The sequence below is a fragment of the Anas acuta genome, chromosome 12, assembly GCF_963932015.1.
Source record: "Anas acuta chromosome 12, bAnaAcu1.1, whole genome shotgun sequence".
Classification (NCBI taxonomy): Eukaryota; Metazoa; Chordata; class Aves; order Anseriformes; family Anatidae; genus Anas; species Anas acuta.
In genome coordinates this window covers 2,817,383-2,833,830 of record NC_088990.1, presented here as the reverse complement: position 1 = coordinate 2,833,830, position 16,448 = coordinate 2,817,383, and the positions used below count along the sequence as shown (strand labels likewise).

The 16,448-nt window shown below is 43.0% G+C and overlaps 1 protein-coding gene across 1 annotated transcript; it reads left to right on the top strand.

Annotated features, from left to right (window-relative positions):
- The first annotated feature begins 2,290 nt into the window (after positions 1-2,290).
- Positions 2,291-15,766, top strand: SLC24A1 (solute carrier family 24 member 1). The gene is made up of 9 exons (XM_068695350.1): positions 2,291-3,385; positions 4,446-4,508; positions 5,042-5,150; positions 10,736-10,822; positions 12,268-12,371; positions 13,045-13,245; positions 13,628-13,717; positions 14,578-14,744; positions 15,392-15,766. The coding sequence occupies exons 1-9, from the start codon at positions 2,462-2,464 to the stop codon at positions 15,639-15,641; spliced, it is 1,995 nt and encodes a 664-aa protein (XP_068551451.1). The 5' UTR covers positions 2,291-2,461; the 3' UTR covers positions 15,642-15,766.
- The last annotated feature ends 682 nt before the right edge of the window (positions 15,767-16,448 follow it).

Sequence of the window (16,448 nt, the reverse complement as noted above, 5' to 3'; positions counted from 1 at the left end):
GGAAAAACAGTGTTATCAGTAAAGCTGAAGCAATCTAATTTAATGCCACTACTCTGGAAAAGTACAGCAACAATCAACAAAGACAGCTGTATATAGATAAAAGGTTACGAAAAAGCATCCAAGTTGGCTGAGGGACCTCCTTCTCCCACCTCAGTAAACATGGGGGTGAGCATGAGGTCGGCTGCAAAGCTTGAGTGTACCACTTCCATTCAGGCAAGTTTGTTTTAAAGTTATCAATTCAGAATCTTCTTGTTCTTCTGTTGAAGTGACCACTGCACCACAGGGAGAAGCAAGGTGATTTACCCCAGCAGTGGACAGCTCTTCCATAGCCGATGGTAGGTGTCTCAGAGTTGGTGCTTTTATATTGTAGTTTTTAATGGAAATTATCTCCTGCCCTCATACTGAGAATAATCTGTAGTAGCAGACAAAGGTATTGGCTTCAGAGATAGACCCAAATCTATACAATACTGTATAATCTTCTTAGGGTTGCAGGTATTAAAGTGGATTGGCTATTCCTTCAGTAATATGTCCTTCACAACTGACCCTCTCTTGTATTAGAACTCTGTTGCAGAGGCATAGTGAAAATGGGATCATTTTCATCTGCCTCGCCCTGCACCAGCATCTCCCAAACGGCTGTTAAGTATCAAAGAAATTTCCAGCACTACGTTCAACCGCTGGTATTCCTCATCCTTTTGGACAGCATCTTTGTAAGGTAAGCTGTGGAGGTTTGCATGATTGCTTGAGATCTCTTTTGACTGAGACAGTCCAGCCAGTGAGAAAGGAGCTGATCAGGAGCTGACTTGTAAGACACAATATTCTCTGGAAAAGAAGTGCTGAAGTTACAAAACTAGAGGAAGCAAAGGGGCTGATGGTCAGGTATTGCTGAAAGGCTGGAGAGCTCATAACAGTTCATCCTGGCTTTGGTTATAGTTCTTGCAAAAGGTCTATTTAAACAGCTTATTCCGGAGAGGAGTAAAACTGAGCATTTAAATAGGGGGATGTATTCACATGTCTTCTGTTCCCCGTGTGTCTTTCTTTTCACTCTTTTATTTTTATTAGCAAGGGTTATTCGCTGTTAATGTGCAATTTGTGGTAAGTATTGCATTATTCAGTTCTGCCATATGCATGTTCATGTACTTTTTGCATATCAAAAGCAAAGCTTATACCATCTATTTATCTAGGTACTCCCATGACCCTCTATTACTGTTGCCTTAGTGATCCTCCCAACTATTTAAAAGAAGATAATAATGCCTGTCTTGCAAGAAATTTAGGCTGATTACTTCACTGGGTGTTATGCAAGAGGGTAAGTGTGCTAACTTGCATGAAGAGCTTATCTGAGAATGGCTTACAAAACTGTGATTCACATCCAGCTCAAGAATAGAGGAAAAAAAAAAAAGAGAGAGAATCAATGAAGAGTGATATTCTAAGGTAAAACATCCAAGCAGTGCTGAAGGGTAAATTTTGTCCAGCCCCTAGTCACTGTCTCCGTACTGTCACAGATGCAGGCTCTGTTGCTCTAGCATTTATAATTTGTCTCTCTTTCAAAATGCTGCTCAAATAATTATGCAAGATATGCTAATTATCCCCTAATAAAAGGTATGATTACAGTTCTACTTTGCCAGCTCTGTCTTCTACAGAAAGGCTGGAAAAGATGTAGTCATAGAAACAAATGGAAGCTCAGCACCCCAAGTGTTACTAGAACTGAGCCTTCCTTTTGCTCTTCTCAAACTGGAAGTAAAAGCTCACCATTTGCTTGGCTTGTATTCTGTGGGAGTCAAGGCTGGAGGGCCACAGAGCAGCATTGTTGGGAACTATCAAACAGTTTTCATACACCTGTTGAGGTTACCTAAGTGAATAACTGGTCTGTTTCAAGGGAGGTTTTAACAGCATGTGTTTTTCTTCAGAGCTTCTTTTCTAGCAGTTTAGAGTGCTAATAGGCTCCTTGATAGAAGCCATATCCTCCCTCCTGCAGAATGCTGGCCCAATTATTAATATTGCAAAATAACTAATGGACTCCAGTGAAAACACAAACCTTAATAGCTCCTCGATGTGAGCATTGAGTGGATCAGAATTCAGCTCAGATTGGACCATCTCAGACAATTCCTGCCTTTATTAAGCTAGACCTATGATTATTAATCAGCATAGCCTCCAGCAGTAAAAAAAATATAAAGGTAGAAACTTGAATTTAGATCTGACTTTACTGGTTTAGGTCCATTTGTATTTATTGAAAAATAGAAAAGCACTCACTGAATGAATGTTACCCATATGGTAGGAGGTTGCACTACTTTCTTTTTCACACTAGGCCTTCTTTTGCAGGATTCTACACTTTATGTCATGCAGTTTCACTCCTGATGCCTAAGATCAGTTAGCAGCTCCAATGGTGGATATAAGCGCAAGCTGCTGATCAAGAGAAGTCTTCAGTGGCTTCTGGACACAGACCTGATTTTTGAACCTTTAGGAAATGCATTTACCACGGAGAAGGCGGCTACAACAGAACCGAATCTTTTTCTTGCTTGCCATAGTGTTGCTCCTCTCTGTCTACCAGCTCCAGTTCAGCCCCTCTGCCCTTCCAGCACTGCACACAGAACCCCAACCCAAGGACCCCGTGAAAGTGACCTCCAGGGACCTCTCCAGCAACAAAACTGTCACAACAGGCAATGTCACAGCAGCACCCAAAATAAGGCACTGTGTATATGTGGATGCTGAGCCAACTGTGCCCACCACTACATCAGTGGGAACAACACCACAGCGAGAAAATGCCAGTGAAAGCTACCCGGATGAAAAGCCAGCATACGAGTCCAAAGGAGAATATCCCCAGGACCTATTCAGTGTGGAAGAACGCAGGCAAGGGTGGGTTGTACTTCACATCTTTGGCATGATGTATGTATTTGTGGCCTTGGCCATAGTGTGTGATGAGTATTTTGTCCCTGCTTTGGGAGTGATCACAGAGAAGTTGCAGATCTCTGAAGATGTGGCTGGAGCCACCTTCATGGCAGCAGGTGGATCAGCACCAGAACTCTTCACCTCCCTCATAGGTGTCTTCATCTCACACAGCAATGTGGGCATCGGTACCATTGTGGGCTCAGCGGTGTTTAATATCCTCTTTGTCATTGGCACCTGTGCCCTCTTCTCAAGGGAGATACTACACCTGACATGGTGGCCTTTATTTAGAGACATCTCATTCTACATTGTAGACTTAATGATGCTCATCCTGTTTTTCCTAGACAGTGTCATTGATTGGTGGGAAAGCCTCCTTTTACTGACTGCCTATGCCACATATGTGTTCACTATGAAATACAACGTGTACCTAGAACAATGGGTGAAGCAGGAGCTGAACAAGAAGCTAAGTGCTGTGCAGGCAGCATCAGCAGAGCACATGCGGAAGGTTGGTGTCCTTATTGTTCAAAGGGCAAGTTGGAAATAATTCATTCTGTCATAAAACACAGTGAAAATCTGCATCTCCTTGACAAAGTGCATACTCAAACAGAACAGACTCCCTTGAGTCTGCCTGTACACTTCTCCTCTGTCCATTCCCCCTGCTCCTACTCCTACTGCGTCTTTGTCCTCTTGACTGGTGCTACTGCCAGCTGTGGAGCAGAGACTGCTAGATTTCACACTGTCCTCTGGCGTTGGCATGGTTCACCAGGCAGATGCATGCCTCAGTGATGGCGCTCAAGTCTGTTCTGTTTTGTCCCTTCTGGTATTGACACTCCCTTCACATAATTAAAGGAATGGAAGGAAGAGTGGTGAGGATAGCTGAAGGCGTGCAGAACAGGGAAAGTGCCTTTCTTTCCTCCTCCTGATCTGGCTTTTGGCCAGGGTTCGTGGCTGGGAGTCCTGAGAGCTCATGTGTTACATCCCAGTGGGATGCACATGCAAAATACTACAGCCATACACATGCGTATCACAGATTACCACAAATTACCAGCCCTTCAGACTCAAGGAAACAAACTCTTGTAATTTAAGCTTACAGAGAATTCACACTAGCATAGAGTACCATGACATGGAGCTGCTGGGGCTAGCCCTTGGGAAAAATTAATTACTTACACGGAAGGTAATGCTGATCACAGGAAAAAGACATCCCTTTGCACCTTCAGTCTGCCTCAGCTGGAAAATGAGTCAGGATATAGGTGTTTGGGGATGAAGTCTGGGGCTGTGTACATCTCCAGGAATCAGAAGGTAGAGGCCTTTTGGGACCATCTCCGCATCCTCACCAAGGAGCTGTAGGCAGAATCCTGCCTCCCTTAGTGGCCACGTGGCTGTGAGGGGAGCACATGGCTTTGGCTCTTTCAGGAGCATCCATAGCCACTTGTATTAGCCTTCCCACTGTCTCACAGACACTGGCCTGAAGAACTGCCATTAGATCCTGTAAGGTGAATTAGATTAGATTCCTGCAGGTGAAGCAGTAACGGCATTCAGTCCTTTCTCTTCTTGTTTGCATGCAGAAAAGCAGTGGGGCAGTTGCAGACGATGGAACAAAGAAGCCAGCAGATGGGAAGAAGCTGCAGGTAGGTCTAGGCAACTTAGCTAGGAAAGGAAGCCATATTTTGAGCCCCTCCCCGTGTTAGGTTGTGAAAAAAGGTGTCACTTTCTGTATCAAAAAAAAAAAGGACCAGATCCCACTTCATGCAAAGAACCAGTCACATTTGGCACTGTATTCTCAGCTTAAGAGAACACCTGGCTGAGTTGTGTCCTCAAAGGAATTTAAAAAAAAACCTAAGAGACATCTCAGGTTGCCCGAGTGGATTTGACTAGCAGAGTGCTATTAGTTCTACACTTTAAACAGGGTAAAACAGGCATAGAGGAAATCAGAGCATAACTTTTCTGACCTGGTTTTGTGGCTGATTTTCCTCCTGGGCTCCCAGAGCAGAGGCTGGTAGCATCTGTCCTTTCCCACAGCAAGTACTGAAGGGTTCCTACTGTTCCTAGGGTTGGGAGATCAGCCTCTGCATAAATGCATCCCCTGCACAGAGCAAAGCCAAGAGTTAAGATGTTTTGAGGAGGAAACTGCCACTGACTGCTGCGTTGTACCTTTCCGTAGCCTGGATCGGCCTTACAGCGAGGCAGCAGCTCAGCCTCCCTGCACAACTCTCAAATGCGCAGCACCATCTTCCAACTCATGATCCACACCCTGGACCCCCTGGCAGGAGGTGAGTGCATGCTCCACACCCGAGGGACTTCATTTTGCAGCCCTGATCACAGAGCAGTTTAACCTGGGGGCATGGCTTTTGCTGGTAGAAGCACCACTAAGCATAAAACAGTGAAAATAACTGAAGGCAAGGCCTGTAATTTTTGTCTCATCATATTTCCCAGTACACCCCAAGCAGTCATGTCTCTAGAACAGGCACGGGGTGTCAACCACCTCTCTAAGAAGCCTATTCCAGTGTTTGACCAAAGGTGAAGAGAAAGGTTTCCCTGCCCTTGAAGGATGGAACTAGATGATCTTTAAGGTCCTTTCTAACCCAAACCATTCTATGATTCTACCCACAGCACTTTGCAGGCAATGGGCCAACTGCCCAAGATCCAAGAGCTGATAAGCTCAGGACTAAGAGACACCTTTTAAATTGCCCAGGGTGCAGAGGAGCCACATCTCCAGACATACTCAGAGTCTTTCTACACAAGTCTTAAACATGCTGCGTTGTATCAATTTTAATCCAAACGCAGGGTGAGGGTTCATTTTCCAAGAAATGCTAAAGAATGTTAAAAAAGGCATTTTTTAGGTTTTCTTTCCTAGCTTAGCATATGCCTTGTCCCTCCCCTCCCCTGCCCTACTTGTTCTAAAGAGATTATCTGCTGTCCATTCAAAGAGAGATTGAAGCTAAGCAGATAAATGTCTCTCGTGTCTGTCAGTGAGGTTACAAAAAGGACTCTCCAGATCAAAATCGCAGCAGCATGAACTGACAGAGGGAACAAAGGAGGCTTTATAAGGACAATAAGAAAGAAAAGTGTCCGTTTTGACAGATCTTAGTGAAGACACCTATAAAATTACTAATCATAGCCTAACAAGAGCCAGACTCATCAGGGTTTGCTGTACTGCCCCCCCCATCCTGCTCCCTGCAAAAGGTGGAGTGAACAGCACAGGGTTAAAACCAAAAACATATGAGAGGACATTTGATTTAGCATCAGAAAGTGCTAGACCTGAGGGATTGTTGCCACTCAGAGACCCTCCAACACTTTAACTTTCCTGCACCTCTACATGCCTTTGTGCAGCCTCAGGCCTGCACACACTTGGCTTTCTGACTGAGGTTGGTATCCTCAGCTCAGTGAAACCCTTGGACCTCAGCAGGAGTTGCAGGGACCCAAAAGTGCTAGCCCAGGACAAGGAAAGTGCTACAGCACTGCCCCAGCCAGATTTTCATCGAAAAGCCAGGCTTTTCAATGGCTGCAGTGCCGTGACTTGTGAAGATTGAATAACTAGGACTGGGGGGTGGTTTGGATTTTCCCTCTGAAAGAAAACTTCCCCTCTCATTTCAGCCAGGCAGACTTTGAGTTACTGTCTCTATGTGCTGCAGCCACTAGATGGTAGCGTGACCTTATGTACCTCAGCAACTCTCATCAGAGCAGCGAGGATGGGCTGCAGTCCCTCCAAAAACCTGTTTTTCCTTAGACTCTGCTATTATAATGCCACCAAGTTAACCTCTGCCCCAGGTGCATACCTGTTCCACGCAACACTGCTGAAACAGAAAATGTAATGATAAATAAAAGGTAATGATAAAGAAAGTTACCAATATTACAACAGCACAGCTCTCAGAATCAAGGGGCCAGTGTCCCAGGTACTATGTATCTTGTAGGAGACACTCCTTGCTCTGGTAAATTCATACCTAAAGAAAAGATAATCCAGAGAAAAAGAATCATTTCTGAATAAACTGAGCCACCTAAGTGCCTTCAGCCTTTGCCAAAAAGATGAAGTGACTCCCCCAGGGTGATTCTGAAAAGGATTTGACCCTGCCAAGGTGTTTCATGACTGCGAGCACAGCCTTTGTGTTAATATTACTGCAGCCCTTCGGTGCCCTCAGGACAGCTGGGTGCCTGGTTCCCATTGATCACCCATAAAGTTCCTCTCTTTGCAGCATGTACAGAACAGTCTGTACCAGACACATTTCTGTAATTAGGTTCCAGTATAAAAGATGATCCCAAATCAATCTATCTGTCCTCAAGGGTCCTTGTTCCTTCTAGCCAAAGCCTGTAGCATCAGCACTTAGAGGCTGTGGTAAAGAACAGTCCACAAAACAAAAAGGTTGCTGACTATTTCTCAGCAGTTCCTACCTTAACCTACTGCAAGTAGGATCTCTCTAGGGCTTCCTTCCTTATGCTGCAGTTACATTTAACTTGGGCAGCACAGAAGCTGTCTCAGAGCAGCAAGAATTAAAAAGTGTGTTAAACTGACAGCACTGGGCCTCCAAAAACAACTTCCAGAGGCAGAGGATACAAACTTTGTTTCACTGTTCCCAATGAAAACCCCCCTGTGAAACAGAATTTTTCATTTGAACAATGGATTAAGCTCAGAATGTTTGTTATTTCTTTTTGTATTAGGAAAAGATTATTATTTAAGTCCTTTTCTCTGCCTACAGAAGATCAGGTGTTTTGCTTTAGAAGTTTTAACATTTACATTGCATTCTGAACTATATTTTTGACAGAAGTTTGTATTTTAAAAGTACCACTTTTAAAATTAGTGATTTCTAGCAACTTTAGTCTTTTCCCTACTTTCTCTGAAAGTGTGTAGAAGCAGAGCTTGAGTTCTTTTCAAGATCTCCTGGCTAGACACCAGAGGGAACTGTTGAGGAACAAAAGGAAACAAGGATTTTCGAAACACGGAGGGACCCTCTCATTTCTAAGCCTCCAGACTTACTATCAGATTGTCCTGTACACACTACAGTCAAACAGAGACGATGACAGAAACCTGCTTTTACTTTTGGATGAAGGCAAAGGATTCAGCAGCCGTGTTGTTAGAACTGCCTAACTCTCAGTATGTCCCACTTAAAGATTTAATAGTTTTAGAAATTAGACTAGAATAAAGCAGCAAGCAGTGTTGAGCTCAAAAACTGAAGGCAGCTACAGTTTTTTCTTGCTTCTTTAGCATTCAATCACTTGTTTTAAAGGAGAGAAACATGATACAAAGGGCCAAAAAGAACCATGAGATTAAAAATATATTTTTTTAACTTGCACTTTTAGGACAGCAGAATCCCTCAGATTCATGCCAAATTTTAAAGAAAAAATCCTCCACATCATTCATGGTGTAAGTTAGTTAGTAAGTTAGTAAGTAAGTTAAGTAAGTTGGATTAAATATTAGAGCCAAAGAATTAAATACAAGAGCCAAATTCAAGGCAGAAGTGCAGCTGCAACCCCAAGTACAGGCTGGCAATCCATAGGGCAGAAACCTGCCTGGAGGCCATCTCAGGGCTCCTGGATGTAGGCATGCCTTGTGTGACAGGCTCTCGGACCAGGTGGCACAGTTACCAGCAGAACAAATACTTAAAAAGCAGCACCAAAAGGCAGCTGGAGACCCACCAGTGCAGCAGCTGAGCGGACTTTGAAGCACACAGCATGAACCTGATGGAGCTTGAAGAGAGATCTCCCTGAACACCAGCTCCTGGAAGCTGATAGCACCCAGTCAGCACCTCCCCAGTGAGGAAATCACGCCCAGGGACTGCCCTGTCATTGAGAGGGCAGCCTGGCACACACACCACAGCACCATGAACGCTGGCAGTGCCCTCAAAGTGCTTGGCCATGACAGGACCTGTGGCTGCACCAGCGGGCTGAGGTCCCTGGCTGCTGAAACAGCGAGCACAGTGCCTGCTCGGCAGAGCCGGGCTAATCCCCAGTGCTAGCAGGGGCTGAGCTGACAGATATCCTTCCTCCCCATGCTGACCTGCAGATCTGGCCAGCTTATAGCCAACTCTTCCTCCAATCTCAGTACATCCTGCACAGAAAGTGTGTCAGAGGAATTAACACCTTTTTAAACGAGGCTGATCTCACACGAACTGGATAGTGCCCTGGGCCTAAGCTGTTTATCCTGACAGAGGGATGCTGCTCACAGGCTCCGCTCAGGTCAGTGCTCACAGCCTGCGGCCCAGGTGAGGGCAGGGAGCCAGGAGCTTGAATTTATGTAATCACTTTTGGACTGGGCCTGACCGCCCTGACCCTGCTGACAGAAGCTTTTGTGACAGCTTCTGGGAGAAGCTGAACAGAGGAAGAGTGTTTTCCAGTGGTTGGAGGAGACTGGGAGCAGAAGGTCACCTCTTCGTTGCCTCTCATAGCTTGTGCTTAGCAGCAGCTGAGAGTGAGAATGAAGCAAAACGCTTCATATTCCCTCTGTTATGCTTCAACAGCAAATGGAAGCAGAGAGTTGGGCTCCTTGGTCCCAGCCAACCTTTCAAAGGAGCTCATCCTTTTACCTCTCTCCAACCGTTCCAATTTTTGTTGGAAATCCAAGCTGGTGAAAAGTGTTTCTGTCAGGGAATCACACCAGAATAGGACTCATCCCCAGAAGCCTCAATGTCAGAGACCATAACAGATCCTGGACACCTATCCAAAATCAACTGATTTTCATGAGGTTCAGTTCAGAACTGTAGATCTTCCTGCATGGCTTGGACCTGCTACTTCTATTAACTCAATATCATGGCAATGAATAAAATGACAGGGCCATGCCCTTGAGGTAAATGACAACAACACATTCTGGTTGCACAGTCAACAGCACAGTGGATTAATTTCCTCTGAAAGTTTTATCACGCTGAGTTAATTTGCAGTCCCCCATCCCCCCCCATAAACCAGGCATAACTTCTTGTGCCTCTCCATGTACAAACTCTGTGACCCTCAGCTCAGTCACAGGGTAGGCAGCTCTGCAGAGGATAAAGCTTAGAGCAAAGTGAGGCTTTGCTCTGAGCCGGTGACTTACTCACTTTCAATGAGAGTAGGAGTTAAGGCATTTGAATGCAACATCTAACTATGGAGAAACACAGCTACAGAGTTTTCTACAAAATAATAACAAAGCAGCTCAGCTGAGCAGAGCATTCTTTTTAATAAAAAAAAGTCCTAGACAGTTCCAGAAACACAGGACTGGACACTGCACGGGTGAAAATGATCTCCTGGGTAATCCTTTGCAGGACAGCCTGAGCCATATTGAAACTGGATACCAGGAGCTCAGGTTAAGCTCGAAGTGTCTCTCTGACTGGGGAGTCATTCAGATATACTTTGAAATAGCATTTTCCAAAAACCAGAACATAAAAGAGTTTTTTTTCCCCTTACCATCAGATTGCCAGGCTGCAAGCAGCACAGCAAAGCCTCTTCAGCAGCCACATGGCAGAAGGAAGGTGTCATTTTCAGTTTGTACATAATCTAGCCTGAACAAAGTCATCAGCCCTTTGGGAACAAAATTATATTGCACTGAAATTCCTCCTGCTCCCTCTGCATTTGCTCCCTGAAAAGTGCAGATATCCCCTTGTATTACTGAACTGAAAAGGATTTCATCTTCCCTCTAGATCCTCTTTTAAATACAAGGGTATTAGTTACATATCAAATCTCTAGCATAATTATCGTAGTACTAAGCATTTAAATAAAACAGTTACAGTCAACTAGCAGTGGCCAAAACCTTAGGGGCACAGCTAGAAAGGTAACTCAAAATCAATGTTGACTGCAAACCATGTATGAGGAACAAGGCAAGAATAAGGGTATGTTGGCGATGGGGAGGGCTTGCGTAGTTGTCAGCTGCTGATAAATGCCTCTTTCTCATTCACAGCAAAATTTAAAGATAAGGTTGACATCCTGAGCAACATAGCCAAGGCCAAGGTGGACTCTCTGGCTGGGCAAGGATCAAAATCAGAAGGTGAGTGCAAGAAAGGTCAGTGCTGCTTGCCTTATTGCACTGTAATCCCACACATTCCCAGCTCTCAATATCCAATGGCTGGCAAAGAAACGCAACAGTATGAGAGATTTTATTACTGATCACAGGTGGCTGCTGTAATAATGCAGCAGAAATCAATTGATGTACACTAACAATGGACAATAAAAGCCATCCCCACAGGACCGGCTAGGGAGGTAGGTTCCAAACAAAAAACACTGTGAGGATGTAGTGTAAACTGCAACCAGAAGGGTGGAAGAGGGGAAATCAGCCCACTGTAGACAGCATTTAGGTGTTGCTGTGCTGCTGATTTTTGGTAGACCCTGCAAACGAGGTGTTCTTTAACACAAAGTACTTTAATTCTAGCCTGGAAATAAGGCACGCTTGCAGAAAAGCACAGAAGGGCACAGAAGACTCTTCCACAGAGAAAAACCATGCTGACTGCCTAAAGCAGTTCTAAGGGTCTGACTTCAGATAGTTCTTGCTTTTTCTATTTCACTACTGATACAGCACTTTCTGAGATGATTAGGCAAGAACTGGCCTATGCTACAATATGGATCTGTACTGTTAATGAGGCTGGATATTTAGAAAAATAAGCAAAATTTTGTGTGGGAGGTCCACCTCCAGAAGCTCACTGCTGCAATACAGCGTCACCTGTGTACCTAACAACACTGGGCATTACCCATGTGAATGAGAACAAACAAGAAAAGAAACAAAACAAATTCTTGGTGCAAGTTTTCAGCACTGCATCAACTCCACTGGATCATGAGTTAGAGTCAGGCCCTCCCTCTCACCTCCGCTGTGTGCGATCCATGTATCTGTACTGCTCTCTGTGGTTTCTGCATTCCTCTTGGCTTTGCAGGTTAAGAAAGGAATAGCACAGAGGATGTTGCATTTATTTCCTTGTCCGTGTCAGCACTTTTCTGTTGGTACTTGAATATGTACCGAGTGATCAGGGACTGAAGTCTGGTAACACGTAACAGTCGTTTCTCAGAAGCATCAGACAGCATCAGTTCCCCACAGAATGCCATGCTCTAACAGAGAAATGGGGAAACAAAGCTTTACATCTTTCTGGCTTGTAAGGATGGCTCTGATAGTCTTTAGAATCCAGACTGAAACCAAGGAACACTGTTCAGATGGAGATCAGATAATTAGCATTTCCTTGTTGTTATACATGTGCCTCGTGCAGTAGTTTCAGAGCACTACGTTGATGCTCCTATGACTTTCCGTACCAGGTTGGCCAGATTCTGCCCTGCTTTTACAAATGACAATTCACAGTAGACAGAGAGCAGAAAGCATAAGCCACCAGACTAGGTTGAACATGAAATACCACACATTTTTGTAGTAAACATGAACCCACCTGCTGACACAGGAGGTGATCACCTGATGCTACCATGACTGAAAACGTTATTCCTTCTTGTCACCTTTAGCAGAAGAGGACAAGCAGGCACCAAAGACCGTTCAGGTAACTCCTGCCAGTGACTCTGAACCCAGCAAAGACAAACAGAAAGCAGACGCACCACAGGATGGGCAGGTATTTGAAGGATCACAGGCAATAAGAGCTCAGTCCACACCAAACTTCACGTAGACACTTTCCTTTCTCTCTCTCTCTCGAGCTTTTGGAATACAAACCAATGCATTTCCCATAATTAGCAACTATAAATAGAGTATGTGCAGTGATGAGATATAGCAAGGAGTTGGTTTATACATTTAAGCTTAGGACCAAAGACAAATCAGGTCTAAAACCTGACACCAACTGCTCGTATATAGCGTTTTTTCCTCAGTTGACTCCTCTGAGGTCAGAGGGCTACTCCAAGATAAGGCAAGATCAATAACCGCCTGTATTGTATACATCAGCATGACTTTGTGTTTTGTTTCCCTAATCCTTCCTTTCAATTGAGGAAATTTGGCCGTTCTGATGAGGAAAGGTTTTCAAAGACAGACAGCAAATGTTCCATTTGTGCCAAAATCCTGCCTGAAAGTTCATTCTAGTTGACTTACACAAAATAGTTAACAATCACAAGCCCTCTCATCACCTAGAAGCATCTCCACCAAGATAGGCTATACCTGGATATTGTCCCACAACAACAAGCCATCAGCCATGTTACAAACATGACCTCTGCCATGGCAAAGCTATGGTGAATAAATGCTGTGCAGCTCCTTGGTAGTGTGAAAGCGTATTGGCTTTTTTTTTCCCCAACCTACAGCCCTCTTCAGAGAGCGATAACTCAGAAGACAGCAGCTCTGAGAGCGAGGATGACAGTGATGACGACAGCACAGACGATGAAGAAAACGATGAGCCATTATCTCTTGAATGGCCAGAAACTAGGAAAAAACAAGCAATTTACCTTTTCCTCTTTCCCATTGTCTTCCCTCTCTGGAGCACTATGCCTGATGTTAGAAACCCAGTAAGTCTATCATTCTTCTGCTGCTGGATTCATTAACCAAACTATAGATTTCCTCTCAGCAGGACCCCTCAGTTCTATTTTTCTGTTAAGAGTCTTTGTATACTTGAACTGCTGTTAATGCTGCAGAGGGTGGGGAAGGAGCCCTGGATGCAGCACAGCATAGTTCCAGATACTTAATAACCCACAAGTGACTAGCAACTATCAGTCATCTAATCAAGTTGACAGAAAAACAAACAAAAAACAACACAACAAATACAGAGACAAGGGTCCACATTAAAACAATTGATTGCAGTGAAGTAGTTCAGGTGATTAGTTTTAATTGAGGATTGTTAACTTTTCTGAAACTTCTCCGTGTTTTTCTTTTCAAACTTGGTTTTAACAGGATTCAAAGAAATTCTTTGTCATCACGTTTTTCGGATCCATCATCTGGATTGCAGTATTCTCTTACCTTATGGTGTGGTGGGCTCATCAGGTGAGGGGTTTATTTTCTGTCTGCAAACAAGACCATTTCAAAACAAGCAGATGGAAAGATACGGAACAGTGTGTCACTGTGGCATTTTATCTGATGAATTAGGGCTGCAGTCATCCATTAAAACAGTAGAAAATTTGTCAAAACCCAAAAGGGAATTTTCAATTTCATTCTTTTTGATTTGACAGTTCTTTTTCAAGAGCTTCCAAGGGAATTTGTGCATCAGTGAAAGGAAAAGTGCCACCAAGATTTATCTTAATACTTCCTATTCATTGATGAATGCATTTGTGCAGAACAAAATTATCCCTTACTTAATTAAAATTCTAGGGTAATACAGCTTCTGATTCTGAAGGCTGTTAAGTTATCTCAACTCCTATTGCCTTAATATTCACCTGTTGTTCTGGAAAACAGATTTTTATATCTTGTAGATTAAATTTGTATTAAATGATCTATTGCACATTCAAAGCAGAGTTGATCAACCCATAAATCCAAAGACCATCATTTCCCAAAGCTCTCAGATCATACATAACCAATGTTAAATTTGGAGTAGGAAAGGTAGAATACATCCAGAAGAGGCAAACTTAGGACAGAGGATCATGCTGCACTGTAACTAACTTTAACTCCCTCGGTCTTGGCAACAGTGTGATCAGATGATCACTGTGATCTATAGTATAGAGCAAAATAGAGATCAACATGCGTTATAAAATCTAACTTTTTATCCTATAACACAGAAAAATGTTACGATGGTTAAGGGGATGAGAAGTATTTCAATTCAAATATGGCACAAAACCTAGAAGGCTGAACAGAGCAATTAAATTCTGCCTTCCAAAACTAACAGCCGTACTCTGTTACTGTCCTATTAGGTTGGTGAAACAATTGGAATATCAGAGGAAATTATGGGGTTAACCATACTGGCAGCAGGAACATCAATCCCTGACCTTATCACCAGTGTCATTGTTGCACGGAAAGGCTTAGGTGACATGGCTGTCTCCAGCTCTGTAGGCAGCAATATCTTCGATATCACTGTTGGGTGAGTATTAGTTCATGTATTTATTTTTACTTTTTGAAAACCTAACCAAGCCAGGAAAGATAGGTTTTTGTAACTTGCTGCAGAGTGAATGTTAAATTTGCAGATAGTTTAGATCATTGTTCTACAGCTTAAAATAATGTTATTTAGTTTGAAATGGCACTACCATTTTCAAACTGTGAATCAGCAAATTACCAATCTTTCAGGACAAAATACAACTGATCTTTGGCTAATGTCAAAGATTCACAGGCAGGATACTCATCCAGTCACTCAGAGACATTCAGTTTCTATGCAATCAAGGCTCGGTATCTGTGCCCCTTTCATCAATAAAGCATCAAGACTGGATCTGTGCCTGTATCTTCCATCAATAACACATCAGGACTTACTCTTTCATGAGAGCACGCAGAGACACTAAGTTCACAGTTATTATTTTAAAAACCCTTTTAGATACTTGGATTGCATTATGATAGTGTATGCATTATCCAAATGCAATTTTTCCATGCCAACATCATCAGATTCATGCTGAGTTATACCAAATGCAATCATGCATTGTTTTTCCCCTGTAAAACTTTAGAAAAATTGCTTATTTATAATGCAGAAAACAAGCTGTCTTCAAACACTTATTTCAACTACTTTTCCTTTACTTGCAGTTTGCCAGTTCCTTGGTTTCTTTATTCAGTCTTCAACGGATTCGGTCCAGTTGCAGTTAGTAGCAATGGTTTGTTTTGTGCAATTGTTCTCCTTTTTCTGATGCTCCTATTTGTGATCATCTCAATTGCTGCGTGTAGGTGGAAAATGAACAAAATACTCGGGCTCACTATGTTTGCTCTTTACTTTGTGTTTTTAATCATCAGCGTGATGTTAGAAGACAGGATAATATCCTGCCCAGTATCTGTATGACATCCGGACGCTCCAATGTGTGTAAGCATACATCTAAAAAATCAAAAGGGGTTCAAGGTAGCTATTGTTCTACTGAATCAAAGCAACCTGAATTGTAACAAATTTACTGAGATTAAAATATATTTAACATACTAAAAAAAATTAATCTTGAGTGGTTTGTCTACTTCTACTGTTTTTCTTTAGCATATGAAAAAGACCAGATAATAAAACGACCAGTACCAAATAATGAACATGTTTAGGCACTCCTCTAAGGGCCTACATATGATATTGATGCATCAGGTTTTCGGTGTGGCTGATCCTCTTAAGGTAATGGAACTGATTTTCAGCACAGAACGTTTACTCATTAAAATGGTATTTTCAGAATCACGCTGTTTTATCTAATAAGCTGCTTAAACTCAAAATCAATGATCTTTACTTAATGGGAAGAGAGTCAGACCTTTATGGTTTGCCCTTACAGAACTACACTGCTCAGAAGCCCTGTGTAGACACACATTCTGCATCTCAGAAATGAACTCCCTCAAATTGCATAAAAGCAATGAGCACACCAGTTCCAGAGGTTTATGTTGTAGCTTGTTTGCCATGACTTCCCTACACAGAGGCAGTTTTCATCCTTTCAGGTGAAAGCCACTATAAAACATTTATAATCAATATTCTTCACCTATGTCCAAGAAACTGTACACAGAATATGCGAAGCACACCTGAAGAGATCCTTCTTGCTGCCCCCCTAAGACTATTCAAAATGTAGTACCAAGGTTTTCAAGGAAAAAGCAAAACAGCAAGTTATTTCTGCATGCAGAAGAACACGGG

Bases quoted from the DNA above. Each gene is read 5' to 3' on its own strand.
- SLC24A1 (XM_068695350.1), top strand. From the start codon at position 2,462: ATGCATTTACCACGGAGAAGGCGGCTACAACAGAACCGAATCTTTTTC. The intron at 4,509-5,041 runs GTAGGTCTAGGC...ACCTTTCCGTAG, and splicing joins CAGATGGGAAGAAGCTGCAG to CCTGGATCGGCCTTACAGCG. The intron at 13,718-14,577 runs GTGAGGGGTTTA...CTGTCCTATTAG, and splicing joins TGGTGTGGTGGGCTCATCAG to GTTGGTGAAACAATTGGAAT.